The 19,502-nt window shown below is 43.0% G+C and overlaps 2 protein-coding genes and 1 long non-coding RNA gene across 9 annotated transcripts in view; 2 read left to right on the forward strand and 1 right to left on the reverse strand.

Moving 5' to 3' along the window:
• The window catches only part of COMMD6 (COMM domain containing 6), a 43,280-nt gene that overhangs the window by 3,216 nt on the left and 20,562 nt on the right, over positions 1-19,502 (forward strand). For 2 of the 5 annotated variants that reach the window (XM_087759301.1, XM_009463039.2), the window contains 6 exons: positions 363-421; positions 1,015-1,080; positions 1,243-1,319; positions 2,622-2,790; positions 3,947-4,099; positions 5,159-6,306. In XM_087759301.1, the coding sequence (XP_087615427.1) occupies positions 363-421; positions 1,015-1,080; positions 1,243-1,319; positions 2,622-2,790; positions 3,947-4,099; positions 5,159-5,209 (575 nt within the window). In that variant the 3' untranslated portion in view covers positions 5,210-6,306. Of the gene's footprint in view, positions 1-36; positions 56-362; positions 422-1,014; positions 1,081-1,242; positions 1,320-2,621; positions 2,791-3,946; positions 4,100-5,158; positions 6,307-19,502 lie in introns of those variants that run through there. The other 3 variants (XM_087759303.1, XM_087759304.1, XR_015705161.1) reach the window with 3 other exon arrangements.
• On the reverse strand, positions 10,185-16,225 carry LOC148055865 (uncharacterized). Of its 3 annotated transcripts, none has more exons than XR_015705163.1 (5): positions 16,088-16,219; positions 15,519-15,619; positions 14,595-14,772; positions 11,842-11,964; positions 10,185-10,990 (listed from the first exon to the last, which is right to left on the reverse strand). It is a non-coding gene; the product is annotated as an uncharacterized LOC148055865 (long non-coding RNA). The 3 variants fall into 3 exon arrangements; XR_015705162.1 differs by having other exon boundaries at positions 15,525-15,619; positions 16,088-16,218; XR_015705164.1 differs by lacking the exon at positions 15,519-15,619 and having other exon boundaries at positions 16,088-16,225.
• TBC1D4 (TBC1 domain family member 4) overlaps positions 16,328-19,502 on the forward strand; it is a 117,114-nt gene continuing 113,939 nt past the window's right edge. The window contains exon 1 of the mRNA XM_087759300.1: positions 16,328-16,962. Coding sequence (XP_087615426.1) covers positions 16,444-16,962 — 519 coding nt within the window. The 5' untranslated portion in view covers positions 16,328-16,443. The remainder of the gene's footprint in view (positions 16,963-19,502) is intronic.

The raw sequence follows: 19,502 nt of genomic DNA on the forward strand, positions 1-19,502 counted from the left end.
AGCGGTCCTGTGCTGCTGGTGCCCGAGGGCAGCCCTGGGCATGCCCGGCTTGCCGGTAAGCTGAGGGTCTTGGTGCGGGTACTGCTCCACGGGGTCGGGGGAGTTGTTCCGGGCTGTCAGACTGTGCAATTGCATGGACCCCGTCTGGGGCTCTGAGGCCTTATGGAGTTGCTCATACTAGGCTTGACTTGGGATGCTGAGCAGGTTATGTTAATGCAATTCAGGACAAACTCCCTCAAAGAAAGCTTTGCTTTTGAGGTAGATGCGTGCATGATGACCTAGGAATTCTTCAGAGAGAGATTAGATTTATTACTATAACACTTTAAGGATTTGTTTCTGATCACTACTGTTTGTGTTTTTAGATGCGGGTGGTGCCGCAGATAAGATTCATTTAATACCTCAAGACTTTTTTGCAGAACTGGTAAGCAGGGCAATAAATGGGATGTGGAAGGGCTTCTGGCACTCTTCGATTCTATGAAACCTTTTCGTTTATGCTTTTCTGTTTTTTGTCTGTTGCAAAAGGAATATTATGTATGTGGTAGCTTAGATTTACATGACTCATAAAATGGACCAGTCCTGCTAAGAGTAATGGGATTGCTTTCAAGTTATGTTTGTATCACAGAAGATTTTTAAAAATGGAGTTTTGCCTTTCATCTAAATGAGATAGTAAGCTAGCTTGTCTAGAAAACATTCAGCTTGTTTACTGTAGTGTGCACTTAAACAGGATGTCTGTTCAATTAGTATGAAAATGGTGTGTTAAGTAGGAATAGCTAGTGAGGTAGCAACTGAAAGTCTTGACTGAATTTATTTGCTTTTCTTGGCTTTGATATAATCTTAAAATCAGTCATTGAAATTACTTTATTTTTCACTCTGCATTTAAAGCATCCTCATGTTGTCCATTTTTGCATTAACCAGTTTTCTTTTTTGTTTTGTAATCTCCAAGCATTCAAACTAGCTTTGTCTTGTGTATTAAAATATGCATTAAGCATGTTTGCAAACTTACTTTCTTTACAGTGTGAACAAATAATTCAGCATCTGAACCATAAGATCCCAGGTGTAAACACAGCTGAACTGTGTCAGGTAAGTTTGGATACGAGTACTTATAAGCAAGTATATTAGCTGTATATGCTGTAAAGGACAGATTGCCCAAGTCAATTTTTTTGTGTGTGTATATATACAAAGAGATTTTTGTTAGTGCATAATTTGCTATTATTTGTAATTGTTTCAATATTCTGTTTCTAGAGAATTCAAACATCTGGGATCGAGATCAATGTTGGTGACCTGGCACAAATAACTAACATTGTTTCCTTTCTATTTAGGTAAGCACAAAATAATTTACCGTGCCTCATGTCTTTTTTTTTTTTCCCCTCCATGCCAACTTAATAGTGGTATTAAAAAGTGTTATTGAATGTCAGTATAAAATAAACGGATTTGAAAAAAGGGCGAAAGTTTGTAACTCCCAGTACACAAAAAAGAACTTCGGGGCTTAGTTTATGTTCTTAAAAAATGTGTAGCTACTTAATATATAGTCTCACTTTTTGTAATAGAACAATTCCCTCTTTAGTCTTTTTTAAGACCCTGTCTGCAAGCTTTAGAACTACTGGCAAGATAAAACAGGAAGTTAAGCTCATTATAAAGCTAAGTCAGCTAGGCGTTTGCCTGGAAGAAGTGTGTTCTAAAAACTTCTTGTTTCTTAGAGATTAGAAACCAGCATTTGTGCCTGTTTGAAGGGCACATGGTTTTATGATGTTGAACTCTGCCATGATAAAGGTAGAGTTTAGGTAGTATTTTCAGCTGTTGTTTTGCTGTAAGTTTTTCTATTTTCAGAAAGATGACCTTTTCAAGATCTTGCTTGTTCTTCTAATATCCAGTATCTGAACATTTTATGTAACATTAATATGACTGAAGAAAATACACCATTAGAAATTTAAACTTTTTCCTCTATAAAATATAAAGCCTTAAATTATATTAGACCATGCTACTTGGAGGAGCAACTCTTTTTTCTTTTATTAATGTCTCTTTAAGAGGAGTGGATCTGCATGAATAAACCTAGGGGGGGAATTTTTTTTATCTGTTTCTGTAGAGGAAATCAAGTGGCAATTTTCCTCTAGGCTTGCTGCTTTTTCAGTTGAGGGTTTATTGCATCATTTGACTCTCGTTAGTACCAATTATACTACTACCTAGAAGTCTTTACTTGCCTTTTGGTGATACTTAAATTACCTTTCCTAAATGTTTAATTAAACTGCCTTGTTTCTAAGGTAATAGTATTGTTTAACTGCTCTATGCACACATCTTTCACTGAATTATGCCTTTTTTTCAGTTGCAACAGCACTTGAAAGCTGTGATTATTTTTGTTTCAATGTTCCGTGTTGTGCAAGCGCAGCAAAGCTTGGTCTCTGCATATTAAGGCACATTAAAAGTCAAGTCACGTTGTTTTTTGCATATGGATACAAAAGATCGGTAAAATATTCTGAAAAAAATATCACAGGCTACCTAATTATTGTAAAGTGCATAGACATGTAAAGCAGAAATAAAAAATTGCCTATTTGGGGTGAAGTGAGAAATTTTATTAAATTCATGGAGAATGAAATAGATGCTGTGTTCTTTGGATATACCTATAGCACAGCAGCCAGAAACAATCTCTCTGCGGAAGAACTCGTCGCCACCTTGGGCAATGCAGTCAGCACGCTGCCAAAACATGCAGTTCAAGTTATTCGTCACGTATGGAATGAGCAGGGCAAATCCATTAGTGTGTCAGAAGATGCAAGAAATACGGCCACAGTGGGACAGGTAACTAAATGACAAAGTGCAGTTGAGCTAACTATTAACTTTTCAGAAATGTCAGTGCTTTGTTGTGTATATTGTATTGTCAAGCATATGGTGGTATCTTGACTGCCAAAAGCTTTCCTATATATTTATATATTTGGCAACATAGATATATAGATATATCTATATATCTATGTTGCCAAATGTCTACCCAGATAAAGCAGCATATACAATAAAGGTTGTCTAAATGCGTGTTTGGATGATAAAGTCACATTTCATACCTTTTTAAAAATTAGTGTTTCGTAGTACTGTTAGGGAAAGTGAGTGGCAGTCAGAGTGGCTGGCAATTTTATTAGCTGTTTATGTAAATCTGTTCTAAAATGTAATTTGAATTGTTCTTTAGAGTTGATAACCCCAACACTTGATTGTTTTATTCTTTGTCCCCCTTAAGTTTAAACTTTTTTGAAGATACTTTCTGTCAATTTCCAGCATTCCTTTTTTTCTTTTTTGAAAAAATAAGAGAGTATATTCACCTCTAAGATCTTTTTTCTAACAACAGTTTAAAAGAGTACAGAATTAAGAAAAAAAAAGTCTTTGTCCGAGGCTTGATAGTAAGCTTCTAAAGGCTCTCTTCACTTCTTTATTCAAGAGTTCTGCCTATCGTAAAAGGCTAAAAATGATAACTTACCTGTCTGAAATGTATTTATGATGTACTTTGATTTATCAAAAATACAGTTATGAAATGCCTCAATTTTTTTCCGTTACTGCTATTATAAATTTTTTGTGCACTGTCTGAGGTTTTTCTCATGTTTCCACTTGATTTAGAAACTTCTAAAAAAAAACATGACAAAAGTACAAATGATATACAAGCCAGGTGAACTCTGGCTCAAGCTCCTCGTACAATCTATTTAAAGTTATAGTAATTTACTATTGACAGTGCTTGAATAAGGAAAACAGATTCAGTAAAGTACCTAACTTATTAAATTGCTTATTTTTTCGCTATGAAAAGGAAGGGCAGATGATTTTGTATTCACAATAATATCTGAACGTGTATATTTGTTTCCCATTTGGAGATGAGCTCTAGATGTCCTATATTGTCTGTAAAACATCCATCCAACAGAACAGCAATGGTAGGCTGGATCTTTCTTTAACACTGTTTCCATTATTTTCTTCTTTGTAGTTTGTAGACGTTAAATGGAAACTGGGAGTTGCAATGAGCTCTGACACCTGCAGGTCTCTGAAGTATCCTTATGTTACAGTGACGCTAAAAGTGGCAGACCCTTCGGGACAAATAACAGACAAATCTTTTGAAATGACGATCCCACAGTTCAAGGTCTGTAATCGGTAGTTCTTCATTCAGTCTCTTAAAAACAACAGTGACATCATTGTGAAGGAGTAACTGTACACCTTGATGCATATGTTTGTGTTGCTTATTTACTAATACAGTCATTCAAAGATGAAGCATTAAATAATTATTTAAAACACTGAAGCTAAATACTTATTTCATAGCAGTTCTATACCACTTATTTGAAAATGTTAATTTAGCAGTAATAATCTGTTCTCTTAGAAATAAGCTAATAACTGAAGATGTAAAGACTTTCCAATCCTTCTTGTCAGCTGTCACTCTGCCTTATTAAAAACAGATGGAATATTCTAAATCTATGGAACTGTTTCCCAGCCTCAAAAATCTAAAACTTGAGTTAAGCCTAACATTTGCTAATGATTAGGAACGGAGGTCAGTCTGCTTTGTCACCACTGGCTCTTACTTGCTATGCTTTCATCTATGAACTTATGTAACTTTGTTTAATTTTGCATGATAGTGGCACTTCTGTTTTCATTCCCATTTAAAGGGCAAATACATCACTTAAAATATCGTACAAGCTTGCAAATAAATAAATCCTTGGAGTTGGACTGGCAGGAATTTGAGAAGGATATTCTGAATCCTTAGGTGTTGTGAAATGTTGTATTCATTCTGGTTGAAACCTATTTAATAATTTGCTGTTCAACTACAAGAAATGGATGCTAGACTTGAGAAGCCTGGATTATTTCAGCTGGGAATAGAAACATTTGCCTGAGAAGGTGTTTTTTGGTGGTTTTTTTTGTTGTGGTGTGAGAGCTACTTTGTATTTTTCTTTCATAGCGTCTTCTCCTATTAATAGGCAAACCCATGCAAATAAGGCATCACCTGTGTAGATTTAATAGTGAATGTGCCCAAATGCCTACCAGCCCACAAAAAGAAAAGCAGAAACTTTCAGTTCAAGCTGCAAATTGTAACTGGAGGAAGGAGGGAATGTGAAATGTGGATTGTGATTTTTCTCTAACATGCTACTTTGAACTACAGTTCGAGCTTTTCTTCAAGGAACTGAAATTTATCTTAACTTCTACTTTTTAGAACTTCTTCAGACAGTTCAAGGAAATGGCGGCTGTTCTTGAAACAGTTTGAAGAGAACTTTTATTTACACTGACATTTTGGACAGCTTTAGATCAAGTAAGCTTTCTGCTCTGCACAAGGGATAAGCTGCCATTGTTCAGCAAGGTATGTATCCTTGACTTTTCGACATCTCTTTGTCAGCATCATCCTTGCATTGCTGTGAAGATTTCTTCGCTTTCGAATACTTGAAGCCAACTCTGCAGTGTTTATGAAAGTGTGTTCATCTTTGTTCATCCTGGTAGACAAAAGATTGGGATGTGTACGGAGAAGCATCACTGTAGGCTTTCTGATATCCAAGAGTAAGAAACTACACATTTAACCCTGGAATGCAGAAAGACACCTGAAAATGTTGCCTGGGAGGATACTGAGAGGTGTAAATCCCATGTTAACCCTTTTGTCTGTAAAATTGAGATGTGCTTGGACTCAACAATAATATTAAGTATAAGGAGTATATGAAGTTACACATAACAAGTGTACAGTTATTCTTGAAGAACAGCAATGTCAAGTAGTTAGTTGCAGGTATTTGCAGATCTGACTTCCAGTCTTCTTTTAATAACTGGAGAATGTACTTGTCCTAACAGCTTGTTCATTTCAAATACTTATTTCCCACCACCTAGGCTTATAAAAACTGAGTTAATGCATTAAACTTTTCTGGACACCCAAAACTTATTCTCTGAAATGAAGCCCAGAGGCCAATTTTAAATAAAGGTAGAAAGGTTAATTTAATTCAAAAGCATTTTAATGTATTTTTGCCTTTGCATTTAATCCAACTCTAACATGTGGCACTCTGCCTGATGTTTTGATCAGCAGTCTGCTTTCTAATTAAATTAGAATATTGATGTAGTTGCCTCACTCCAAACTCTGAACTAGAAAAGTCAAGAGGAGACTTGAAAATTCAGGCTGGAGTGTTAGCCAAGCACATCAGAGAAAGGACCACACTAAAAGCCAGCAAGATTTCTTTGCTTGTATTGTGTGGCTGGAGTCCACTGGACTGTGTTGCGCACGCTCGCTCTCGGAGAATGTCCTAACCAGCAAAATTTTGACTTTGATTCTGAAGAATGGGGGCATTTCCAAAGGGGGAGTGATAAATCCAGTGTGCTTGCATGCTCTTTTGTTTTGTTTTCTTGAGTTTTCCATAAAAAAAACACAAGCTGCAAATATAGTGGGATGTAATAAAAACAATTTCAAGATGTGATGGTGGTGTAGTATAGCAAGTAAATCTGAAGAGAGACAATTCATACTGATAAGCGGACTGAAGTTTATGCTGCAACTTCAGAATGCTAGAGACTGAGAACCAGTTTTGCTGGGACAGATTCTCAAGTAATTTCAGCCCCCCTTAAGTGAGAACATCTACCTTTCTAACCCACTTACTTTTTTTTATTAACTTTTTTAGAAGCTGGCGGAAAGTCATTGGTAGAGGTTATGCCTGCTTTTTTGTGTCATGAAAGTAAACCGCAGCCCATTGCGCATGCTGCGTACTGCGATCCTTTCAATAGAGACACACCCTCGCTATTGGGGCATTCTGCATGGTGCATAAGAACAGTACTTGGAGTTGCTTAGAGGCCCAAATAAGTGAAACAGTGTTGGCTTTAACAAGAGATGGTAAGGGTTTTGGGCTGTGGCCGTTGATCTGGATGGTACTGCTTTGTGCTGCTGAATTCTGAGGTGTTTGCTTTGTGGCTGGGGAGAGCAGATTGCTCTTTTCTGGGACCCTCTCAATGGAATGTCACAAAATGGTCTCAGCAACAGACTTCCCATTTGCCTTTTCCCTTGTCTGTCTGCAAGGGCTTGGGGCTGAACATAGTGCAAAAAATCCTCTCTGTGTGTGGAAAAATGATGTGAGCAGCTGGGTTTGTTTGGTTTTGTTTTGGTTTTGTTTTTTTTTTTAAATTTGCAGAAGTTGGAGTGTAAGACTGCTATGGCTGGAAAGCATTGTCATGCTTTGGCCTAGTGAATTAATTGCTTTACAGCAATGCAATAGTTCCAGGAAAAGAATACTTTTTTAGTAAAGCTGACTCCTTAAAAATAATTCCCATTTGTTCTAATGCACTTAAGTTCTTCATATAGCTGCAAATATTTGTGCCTTCGTGGGAACTGGATGGAAAAGAAGATTTAATTAGTCATGTCTTAACTTCTAGAAACAACAATTTAGTAGGTGCTCGAAAGTAATGAGGAAACTTTCCGTTACCACTTTTGCTTGGTCCATCACCAAGAGGAGAAAGTTGGCAGCCTTTGAAAAGTCTAACTTACATTTTGTCAGCCAAATATTCTAGAAATATTAATGAATATTTTTGAAATGTCCCTGAACTCCAGCATGTTGTAACTCTGGCTGGAAGATGCCTGGACGTGTGTGCTATACCAGTTTACTGTCTTGAGAATTTCCAGAGGTGTTTATGGACATCTAGGAGATGTGATTAAAAGTTGGCTATGGACTCAAACCTCTGAGGTTTGTCCTGATCGCTATCAGTAGGAATTCCTGTACTGAGTAATGGAAGAATTAAATACTTTATTAAAAAAAAAAACCCAAACCTAAAAACCTAACAGTTAGCACGACAGCAATATTAACGTGTTTAAACAAGCTGTTAAATTGTTTGTTTATATGTGCAGAAACCAGACCTTTTCAATGAGAATTAGAAGTCCTTGCGTGTTCCTAATTCTACTTGTTGATTGATATGAAATTGTATAACATGAATATTTTTTTTAAGTCCACAAACAGTCATTAAACATATAGGTAACAAAGATAAAGATGGTCTGTATTTTTTTTTAAGCCTACTGCATGGAAGTCTGTCTCATAAATACTATCATGGTTAAAGTTCAGGAGTAGACTATGAGTAAACTTCTTTCCTTATTCAATTAGGATGAAGTTCAGACATATGCAGTCTTTCTCTGTGATGGGGTACCAAGGAGCTGAGGGGGAACTGCAGGCTGCAAGGAATATTTGTATCAATTACTTACAGCTAGTCAAAAATGTATTGAATGAGGAAAAGACAGAGGACATATGAGATTAATGAAATTTTGCGGGAAATTGCTTTCAAGCGGTTTTCTTTCCTTAACTGTATTTAGGAGACAAGTAAACAATTTTTCTTTTCAACATTTGCCTGGAATAGAGCAAGAGGAAGGAAGGGGGCGGGGGGAAGGGTCTTACACAGTAAACAAACGCAAGGGAGGGAATAATGAAGGAATCTCCTGGCAATGACTGTCTGTCATCTTCATCCCATGACTTTTTTTTTTTTTGCATTAGTTTGAAACACATCAGCCTACTTGCAGAAAGCTGTTTGGTAGAAAAATGGAGAAAGGCCCACAGAAAGAGTGCACAAATGGCTGTAGTCATGTCTGTGCACTAGTGTTTTATATATTTAGCTTCTGCACACTTTGGCCTAGTCATGACCAAAGTAAAAGCATGTCTCTGTTAATGCTTCCACAAAATTGTACTGCCTTCCTTTAACCACATTTTTAAAGGTATGTAACCTTGTTGTGCACTGTGAGCCCATCCCCCTTTATTTTTTTACCTTCCTGTTTTCAAGCCTTTGCACTCTATTTTAACACCTGAAGATACATTAGCTTGGACCAATTAAAAACAAAGATAAAGAGATGATAAATTGAGGGAGAGGAAGAATGTTGTTTCTTCTTCCTGCTTGCCCTGTTCCCTATCGTATTTGAATGTTTTATTACCCTCTTAACTGTGGGTATAATGAGAGGGTAATTTCCACTCCTCAGCAGAGGCATGCAGCATTCTGTTTAGCCCTTGCAAATAACACACAGAAGTGCCCGAGTCATTTAATCTACCTGCAGGAAAAAAATGCCCCATTTCTGAAGAACCTTTGCAACAGGAGAAGGGACTTAAAATTCAGCAGCCTCTATCCTATCCAGATCCCTGTGGTTGATCATGGTAATGCTCCTTTCCCAGACGGATTTTTAGTAAAATGTTATGTGCTGTTGGTTGGGCTCCTAGCTTACTGGGCATTCACTCGATGGGGAAGTTGGATCTGTGCAGGTCAGTACATGACATAATGAGTTGCCTCGACCTGGGCTGAGCTTGCATGGTATGCTGCTACCATCCTCCCTTCCTGAGGCTCAGTCACCTCGTAAACAACTGGATTGCCTTGTCACTGTGCAATTTTGGCCAAATGTTTCCTTTACTTTGGCTTCTACCGTACAACACTGTCCATACATACTCATCCAGTGCCACTCTTGGTGCTTGAGTGCATGAGCAAGCACGCATGTTAGAGGGATGATGCTGAGCGTTCCTCATCCCCAGCCCTGGATGCTTTGGAAGACTTCCTGACTCTTGTTTCTGAGGCTTTTCTGAGGGAAGGTGGAGAAATGACCTGCCATTTGAACTGAGTTGCTGGGATATGTCTTATTAATTATTTATTACTTTGTGTCATTGAGAAAGTAAGGAAGCTGAGATTGCTGATCTTCTCTGTGAAGGCTAATTTTAGTGTTTCTGGGTTTCTTCTTCCCTGTACTGCATTTTCTTCCTATGGCTAATTACAGTCTAGCTGCCCTAACTTGAGAACCCTTTCTGTTCAATATGTGTAGGTGCCATAGTTTCCAAATACTCTGTTAGTGTTTGTATGACGAATATTGCTATATTTATAAAGTGGAAATTTCCATGTTAGTTTTGTACTTCACATACTGAGCTTTGGAACAGTAAGCTTTAACATGCATATGAAAGAAGGAGAAAAATTCTATGATTTCATACAATAAATCTCTGTGCTATATAGTATTTTAAGAGGAATTTGTCATAGCATTGGTCACCAGGTGGCACTGCTACATGTAGTCTTGGTACACGGTAATCCTTTGAGAGCATGTCTGGCAACGGGTTTAAGGACTTCTGGTTTTCTCCCCTGTGTAGTTAGTTTCTATGTGGAACTGTACACATTCATGTCACCATAACTTCCATCCTACTTCTTACATTGTAGGGAAATACTCTTAACTTCTGTGTTAATTATTAAAAAGGTGAGTTTAAAGATTTCCAGCAACGTAAACAACATTCAGCATTTTAATGATAACAGTATACCATACATTGTATATTTGCAGTAGCTTAAAACAGTAATTTAATTATACTAACACTTCTGCATTACAACTTGCTCTTTAAATAGTATCATCTTACTTTTCTGCTGGGGCCTATTCTCATTTTACATTTTTTCCCTGTTTATACATCTCTCAAATAGATTTTTCTAGATCTGTATCTTGTTCATAGAATAAGCACTTGTACTTCTCTATCCACGGTTTTCATGTAGTTTAACCACTCTCAAATCCTTTTTCCATATTTTGTTATGCAGCCTAGTTTTCAGTGTCTCTATGCCGCGCTTAGGAATAGACTTCTCTGCCACTGAAAGTGTTGCTTAATTCCCCTGTGAATTACCTCTGAACCTGAAAAATAATATTCTGAAGCTGCAAAGGCTTTTTCTGTTCCCCATTAATGGGGCCAGAATGTCATCACTACCGTGTCTTAAGCAGGTTACAGGTGGTTTTAAAAAAAAAAAAAAAAAAAAAACAAAAACAAAACCAAAAAACAAAAACCAACTCATTTGAGGTCTTGGCCAAATTAAAGCAAGGCTTCCTTCCCAACGATGCTTCTGAACCGGCAAATACTGGATGCTGCGACCACGCACGAAGCTTGAGAGGAGTGTTAAAGTTTGCATTTAAAATGCGTAGAGGAGTGTCAGCGCGTGTCTCACATGAATCACTGGTGTGCTGCACAGTGCTGCTTCTCGCAGTTGGGAATGTGGGAAGACGAGAGACGCTCAGCAGTCGACAGAGTCAAGACAACAGATGTCGATTTACCTAGGAGAGAGTCAAGGACGATGAGAAGGAGGATTAAGGGGTACCCATCTGTTCTGTTTTTTTGTTTTGTTTGGTTTTTTTTTTTTTTTGGCAGCTACGCTGGCACCATTCTTGGTATTGTGTTGGGACTACAAGTGCCCTGTTGTTCATAGTAAGCTGTACCTTCTCTTACAAGACATACAGTACTGAGTTGGAAGTTGCAGTAACATTTTTAATAGTGATACACTGTTGAAGTCTTAACGGTATTTGCATTTTCCTCTTGAAGAGATAGAATTTGTGACCTTTGAAGTACTCTTGCCTTCCAAAGCATCTCTATTCCGTGCAATTTCTGCACTCTTACTACAGATCCGCTAACCTTTCTAGCCTGTGGTTCCTCCTTTCTAATAATGTATTTGTGGAATAATATCAAGATGTTCCTTTTAGCTTTGGCAATGACAAGAAATCCTGTCTTAGTTTCCATTTCTGGAGAGTTGGAGGGGACTGGGATCCCTTCCAAATCACAAAACGAGGTGGAGGTAGTGGGCGCTGTCAGGGAGAGAAGTAGACTCCAGCAGCTGCAGTACTCTCTTCTTCCTCATTTTTTTTCTCTGTGTGTGTTACTGCAGTGGTTGGGGAATAGCAGGGAAGTAAAAGTCTCCTTTGTATAAAAGCAGAAATAATTGGGAATGTGGAAGTTCTTGTTGCAGAAGTTGCTCTGTCTCCTGTAATAACTAGCTTTGCAACTGGCCTGAGCCGCTAACAGCCACCAAACTCTGTATTATCTCAACAACAGGGATTTTAGTAAGCTGATGTGATACCCTTTTTTAGGGGGAGAAACCTTAAAAAAAAAAAAAAATTGCAAATATACTCACCTGGAAAGATGCTATGATCACATGTAAGCACGCAGGACTCGAGATTAAAAGTTAGTTTTAAACAAAAAGCATTGTTCTTCACTGGATTCAAAGTCTGCTGTGCCAGAAAGTTTCATGGGATGACTGTTACATGTAAAAACAACAAAAATAAGAATTTGTTCCACAATCAAATGCTTCTTTAAAGAGAAATATAATAATTCAATGCATTGTCTCTCTTAATCAGTGAACATTACATTGCATAACGATGCACTGAACACAGACATAAAGTGTGGTGGGTCGCCTTAAGTTCTAGAGGTGTGTATGAAATTTCTAGCTAGGGATTATTCTCTTACAAACTTTGCTCATTCCAGTTCCCCTAAATCTGTTTTGGAGTGGTTCTTATTGGCAGAACATTTATAATCTGTCATTGCGATCGAAAAAGATTAGTGCCATTTGAGGAGGGGGAAAAAAAAAAAAACAAAACAAACAACAACAAACCACCCACCCCCCTATCAGATTAATTTTTCATCATTTTTATTGTGTACAAATTGCAGTGAGTGTCTCCTGCTACTGACATGTCTCTACAAGATTGATATGCCTTACTCAAACCTTTGGGACTACGTTTTAGACTATAATAACCTTTATACATGCTGCAAAATACACAATTTTCATTATTTCTAGTGATGTTTATACACACTTAATAGAGGAGGCACCAGAGTTTCTCTAGCAGCTACAGTTTAAAGCCTTTTTTTTTTTTTTTACTTTGAATTTTACAATTTGTTTCAAGAAGCTTGGCTAATAATCATAGAATCATAGAATGCTTTGGGTTGGAAGGGACCTTTAAAGGCCATCTAGTCCATCCCCCCTGCAATGGGCAGGGACATCTTCAACTGGATCAGGTTGCTCAGAGCCGCATCCAGCCTGGCCTTGAATGTTTCCAGGGATGGGGCATCTACCACCTCTCTGGGCAACCTGTGCCAGTGTTTCAGCACCCTCATCGTGAAAAATTTCTTCCTTATGTCTAGTCTGAATCTACCCTCTTTTAGTTTAAAACCATTACCCCTTGTCCTATCGCAACAGGCCCTGCTAAAAAGTCTGTCTCCACCTTTCTTATAAGCCCCCTTTAAGTACTGAAAGGCTCAATAAGGTCTCCCCGCAGCCTTCTCTTCTCCAGGCTGACCAACCCCATTTTATTAATAATAATAAAAAAAGGAATGTAAAAAAAAAAAATTGTGGTCTCTCATCAGAGGCTTTTTCTGTCATGTCTCTGCACGGGTGCTGCATTTACACTTCTTTCCATTTGGGATGACCTGGAGAGAAATTGCTCTTTCATCAAAAACAGATATGTATTTTCAAAGCTCTGTGGATAAGGGCTATGGAAAGTTGTGCTCTTCTCTATCCCAAAGTTTCTGATTCCCATTAACTGAGCTGTAAGGATTATATAGTTAGGCATATTCCTACCAAAGAATTGGAGGATGATGCTTTTGTTACCATTATAGTTTTAAACACTAGGGGAGAAATTACATGAGAAGCAGGTCATGGGCAAAGGAATACCGTGCTCAATATGAGAGAAATTAGGAAGTTTTAACTTAAAGGTGCATGAAATCTTACAAATGAAAAGAAATGAGAAAAAGGGACCGACTTCAAGAGGAAAAGTTATGTACCTAAAGGACTGAGTTTCTAATGAAACACTGTTAACAAGATGGGGGGGTAAAAAGTGGCAGGCAGATTAAAGGATAAGAAAGAAATTATGAAGTAAATGGATAAAGGTAATGGACAGCTAAGAGGGATTACTATGAAGAATCGATTCAGAGAGACATAAGCTGAAGCAAGAAAGATGAAAACTTTGGATTAGCATTTGAGAATTTGATTTTGAAGGTAGTTAAAATATTAGTGGTAGATTTTATATAGATTAATTTTGTCTTAAAGGGGATTTGTACAAAGAATTCAATAGTAAACTGAATTAGGTCAAAATAACCAGATCTGATATCGTATTAATCAAATCACCCAGCTGAACAAGAAACCAAGCATCTTTACATAACTGGCGCGATGGTGACAATTTAAGAATTTCAGATTCATTTTCCACATTTTGTTCCTTGTAGTTCTACCTGATAAAATAATTTGTAAAAACTGAAGTGCGTCCTTAGCAGCCGAAAACCCAGCTCTGTAGCACCTTCAAGTGAAGACACTTCTTGTTCCGTTGGAACAATGTGCGAACATCAATGCATCTGTGATTGCTTAAAAGAATTTCAGCCTCTCTATGCTGTTTTTAATGTATTCACATGATTGTCTCCACGTTGCCTGATTATTATTAATTATTCGTATCGCCACAGCACCTAAAAGCCTAGGTGGTTGTCCGCAACCTGGTTTTGGTAGGTCGTATAGAAACATAACACAAAGGGATCCCGTAGCCTCAGAGATGGTGTTTGTCAGCAGCTGCAGCAATTCAGAGTGTTGCAGCCTCCCCCTTAGGCTGCTTCGTTAGAGCCATTTCATGATTATCCCATCTGACACCATTGCAACAGAACGTACGAGGGGGTTTCGCCTCTTTGTTTTAGTGCAAACCCAGCGTTCAGTTCACTTCCCTGGTCGTTTAAATCAGTCTTTGCGCTCCAGCGTGGCTTCACGCTCCGGATGAATTATCCGTTCCCCAACGGAGCGAGCAGCCGCGCTGCCCTCTTCACCCCCAAGCAGCTATTCCCGCTCTCTTTGTGCGCACGAGGGTGCCTGGATGAGCGCTGTCACTTAAATTAGAGGCGGCTCACGGAACTGACCTGGCAGAAAAGGAGCAGTTCACCGTAGCGTGAAAGCAGCGCCAGCGCTGCTGCCGGGAAGCAAATGCGTCTTCGTCCAGGTGCGCCGTTAGAGGCTCCCAACCTGTCGTCCCGCGGCGCTGGAGCACAAAATCTCAAGTAACCTTCTCAGCTAAAGGGTTAGTGCTAACTGTGCAGACTGAGGGACAAGAAATTTGTTAGGTTTGCGCTCCAAAAAAATTTGCCGTTGCTATTCTAACTACCCCAGTTGTAAAATCTCCTGTACAACGCAGTTCAGATGCTGAAGTGTGTGAAAACAGTCAGCTCGGGAAAGCAATTCCATTCCGGCTTTAACTTGTACCATTGTGGCACATATTAAAGCTGGTGTCCAGCCTACGTAAGACGTTCTGCATGAGCTGCCCTGTTCTAGGAATAGCTCATTTTAGGATGCTGTGGGAGGAGGTGTATTTGAGGTCTTTCCAAGTCAGAACATTAAAACCGAAAATTACAACTGATAAACCAAAATGCATTAAACCAGATGATTAAATGGGGCAAAAGAAGAGCAAAATACTCGGCTCGGGAAATGAGCATAGTTGCTTGCAAGGCTATTAAAATACTGCTAAGGCGACCGTTTTTGTGTCAGCTCAGGCTGTCGTGGGTCGCGACCTGCTCTGCTACGTGACCCCGCTCTGCCCCAGTGATCCAGCGCGCAGCCTCAAATTACAGGGAGCGGCTCTTCAGCTCCAGCTCCAGATTTATTTTTTCTAGACAGGGTTAAAACGGCTGCCGTAACAGCACGTTACTGGGAATTATCGCCGCTGTCGCTACAGATGTAAACACAAGGACAGTCACTAAAAATGACCATGACAAAATGGATACGGATGCGGTGTGACTGGGAGAGCTTTGCCCAGCTACTTTCTCAGGTAGAGGTGACTCGTTACTAACATTTACCGTAGGTGGCGGATTTTTCGTTGACTGAAGAGATGTTATCGCGATAGCGAGGGGAAAAAAACCCACAACTAAAAGCTCAAGCAGGAAAACGAAACCTAGAAAAAAAATATTTTAAAACCAGTCTTAATTAAACTCCGACTTGACCGTGACTGGACATGGAGGCACCGCGGCGATGCAGCCCTGGAAGCACCTCAGCAGGCCTGCGAGGCGGCGGCTCTTCCCGGCCCGGGGGAGAAGCCGGGGCAGCGGGGAGGAGCGGGGCCAGCAAGGCCGCCGGGCGCCCCGGGCCCCCGCTGCCGCCGGGGCGGCCTCTCCCCTGCGCCCCTCCGCCTCCCAGAGAGCAACACCAGCTCCGAAACAGCTTCGGAGCTTCTGCAAACGGGGCGGGGGGGGGCGGCCCCGGCGGCCTCCCCACCTCCTTCCCTCCGCCGATCGGCGACCTTCCTCCCCTTGCGGGCCTCCCTCCTCCTCCTCCTCCTCCTCCTCCCCCCTCCGGGGCGGCCGCGTCGCGGGCCCGCAGGGAGAGGCCGGCGCCCCCCCGGGGGCGGCGGGGCCGGCAGCACCTGGCGGAGCGGGGCGCGGAGCGCAGCGCCGGCCACGTCGTATTTTCGTGTGGAGCCCGGGGCGGCGCCGTCCCGCCCCTCAGGCCGGGGGCGGCCGGGGCGCCGAGCCCGCTCGGGCCGTAGCCTCTCCGCTCCTCCCCGGGGCGCTGAGGCGGGTGGCTGGGCCGCCCCTTCCCGCCCCGCGGGCGGGCCCCGCGCGGGGAGGCGGCTCCGCTCCGCTCCGCTCCGCTCCGGGGACGTACCCGGCGGGATGCGAGCTTAGCGGCGGCGCCGGCCGAGCGCAGGCCCCGCCGGCTGCACCTGGCGCCGGAGGGAAGCGGCCGCCGAGCGCCGCGCCCGCCGCCCGGGGACCCGCCATGGAGAAGCGAGGCGAGGGCGTGCCGCTCTCCCACCCCCTGGAGCCGGAGCCCGAGCCCGAGCCGCAGCCGGCGCCGCCGGGGGAGAAGCGCTTCAGGCTGTGGTACGTGGGCTCGTCGTGCCTGGACCGGCGGACCACGCTGCCCATGCTGCCCTGGCTGATGGCGGAGATCCGCCGCCGCGGGCAGCGGCAGGAGCCCGGCGGCGCCCTGGGCAGCGGGGTGCCGGCCCGCGAGGTGCTGCTGCTGCTGGGCTCGCCCACCCTGCGCTGCGTGCCCGTCGGCCCCGCCAGCCCCGCCCGCCCCGCCGGCCCCGGCCCCGGCCCCGCCGCCGGCCCCGGCCGCCCCGCCAGCCCCGCGCCCGCCGTCTTCATCTTCGAGCACAAGGCGCAGCACATCGCCCGCTTCATCCACAACAGCCACGACCTCACCTACTTCGCCTACCTGATCAAGGCGCAGCCCGACAACCCCGACTCCCCCATGGCTTGCCACGTCTTCCGGGCCACCGACCCCAACCAGGCGAGTGGCGGCGGGGGCAGAGGGAGGGGGCGCTGCCCGGGACCCCCCCCCCCCCCCCCCCGCGTCGTTTCGCTCCCCCCTCGCCTGACGGGACCCCGGCTCTGCCCTCCGCGACCGCTGCGAGACCGTGGCCCCCCCACGTACCCACCCGCGGGGTGGGGGCAGCCTGCCCGCGGCCGGCCGTGCCCGCCGGGCTCTGCCCGGGGCTGCACCTGCGCTGCACGGCGCCGAGCTGCTCGGGCGGCTGCAGCGGCCTCGGGGTCCGCGGAAAGCGGGGGTCAGGGGGGCACACACGGTCCCGCCTGGCCGTGGGGTGCTGTGCCACCCCCTGCCACCCCCGCGGCTGCACCCGCCTGCCAGGCCGGGGGTACCGGCCTCCATGAAAGGCAGTGCTGGGAGATGGAGCCCCTCTCTTTCGCCCCGGTTCCCCCTCTGTGGGGCCACCTCGTGTCCCACAGCAGCTCGGTGGCAAGCGCACGATTTGCTCTGTGAGCAAAATGCAGAATTCGTGTTCAGCCCTCCTTACGGTGGCCTCAGCGTGGGAACCGAGGAGCCAGGATGGTGCTTGCAGGGCTCCGCAGAGCCCCGGTGGCGTGGAACCCATCGTTCGTGACCGCGGGGCCCTATTTTGCTCACGGGTCACGCTGAGGACACCTGGCCGTGCGCAGGCACACTCAGTAGTGCTGCAAACAATCCTAGGTTTGGGTGGAGACATTGTTGATAAAGCGCCAACTGGAAAAAAAGACCTAACAGTAAGACTGTATTTTCCTGACTCTTCAGCAGGCTTTGGCTGGCGCATCAAATGTGCAGCAGAGTCCTTTCTCCTCCCTGTTTAGAGCATGTGAGAGATGGCAGTTTGACGAGTAGGTTTGATCATTGATTTAGCATAGTGACAGCAAGAAAAAGGCCTTTCGGTAAGAATCCTTTGGTTGAGTAAGTTAAGACACCTCCGTCTGGATTTTCGCGGACAGGTATGGAGGAAAAGCACGTGCGATTAGAAATGCTGAATTTTACTGAAACCACTTAGCTGACTTACTAGATCTACTGAACAGTTGCCTGGCTTTCTTTTGGTTTGTTATTTTGTTGTTTTTTTAAGTGAAGAGGGTAGGAGGTATTAAGAAAACAACTGAAAAGTTCTCAGTATATTAATTTTGATTTGGGCTGACAGACTGCCAGCGATTTGTAACATTGGAGGGATTTAGATTGCGTACATAGCTGTGGCTTGAGCCATCATCAAAGATAGGGCAGGAGGTATCCCAAATGGCGGTAACTACGCTTAACTTGTTGGCAACTGCTGCCACCGTTGTGCTCTGCCAGGAGAAGGGAATTCAGGGTCGGGAGAGAGCACACAGAAGGAGCGTGAAATGGAAGGGATTGCGTCTGGCAAGGGAGGAGCCAAAATGTCCTTTCAGGAGTCTGACCATATGGACTGAAGGGAACCAAGGTTCCTACTGTTGGCAGAAGGTGCTGAATCAAATTTATTTCGGGGGTAGGTCTGCTCTGGTACCATGACTTTGTAAGACAGCCTCATGCTCCAAGACAGTGGATCCCTATTGGGAACTTGTAAAATACTACGTGCATTTACATTTGGGAGGCTGTTTCTGACTGAACCTTCTATCTATCTGCCTTCCCCTCTTTCCTCGTGGAGGAAAATGTCCTTATGTGCATGGAATTAAATTGATACTATAGGTAAAGCCTTCCTGTTGAAGGAAGCTATTAGTATGAACAAGTTCCCTTTTATAAACTCCTATCTTGTTCTGACAATACAGTCTAAATTTTATCTGGCAAGATTTTTTTTAGCCTTGTTATCATTCATAAAAAACAAGTCCCTCACATGAGGGTTACTCAGCACATGATTTCCAGACAAAGAACTACAATAAGGGCAGTAGATGCACAGCCAGCGATGTGATTCACAAGTACCTGACTAACTGGCAGGTTTCTTTTAAGGTATCAAAAGGAAAAGAAGGTGGAATTTTTTGTCCTCTCCCGAGTTTTGTTACTAATTGTTGAGGCTTGGTTGGCTAAGTCTGTGCAGGTCTCTAGCTGTTGATCTGTGCTTAAGCCTAGTCCTGAGCAGAGGAAATCAGGCTGCAGGTTGCTAGCTCTGAAAAATCTTCTTTTGAAGCTCTTAATTGTTTGTTATAAAATAGATTCTGTTCTTGCATGCTTTCAAGATCTTTAAGTACGTGCTTCTGTTTCATATTGGTTGTGTTAGCTTCGTGGTGCACATTAGCTTAGAAAGTATTTTTCACAGCTGTTATTTTAAGATGACCTCATTTTCCATCTTAGGCCATAGTCACTTCCAGCCAATGTCAGTTGGCATCGCCACTGAGAGCAGTGATCCTGTCCTCTTCAAGCCTCGACCCCTTGTTCCTTCCTTTCGGCTTTCTCCTCTTGGCAGCACAACTGTTTGTGCAGCCGCACGGTGAACAGGCTCAGGGAATTGACTGGCGTTAAACTTGCTTTTCCCCCACCTTTGCTGGACCAGTTCCAAACCGCTTCCCTTGTTTGCTTTACTATGCAACCCTAATACCATTTAC

The sequence above is a fragment of the Nipponia nippon genome, unplaced genomic scaffold, assembly GCF_047370975.1.
Source record: "Nipponia nippon isolate SJK-2023a ecotype South Korea unplaced genomic scaffold, ASM4737097v1 scaffold_2, whole genome shotgun sequence".
NCBI lineage: Eukaryota > Metazoa > Chordata > Aves > Pelecaniformes > Threskiornithidae > Nipponia > Nipponia nippon.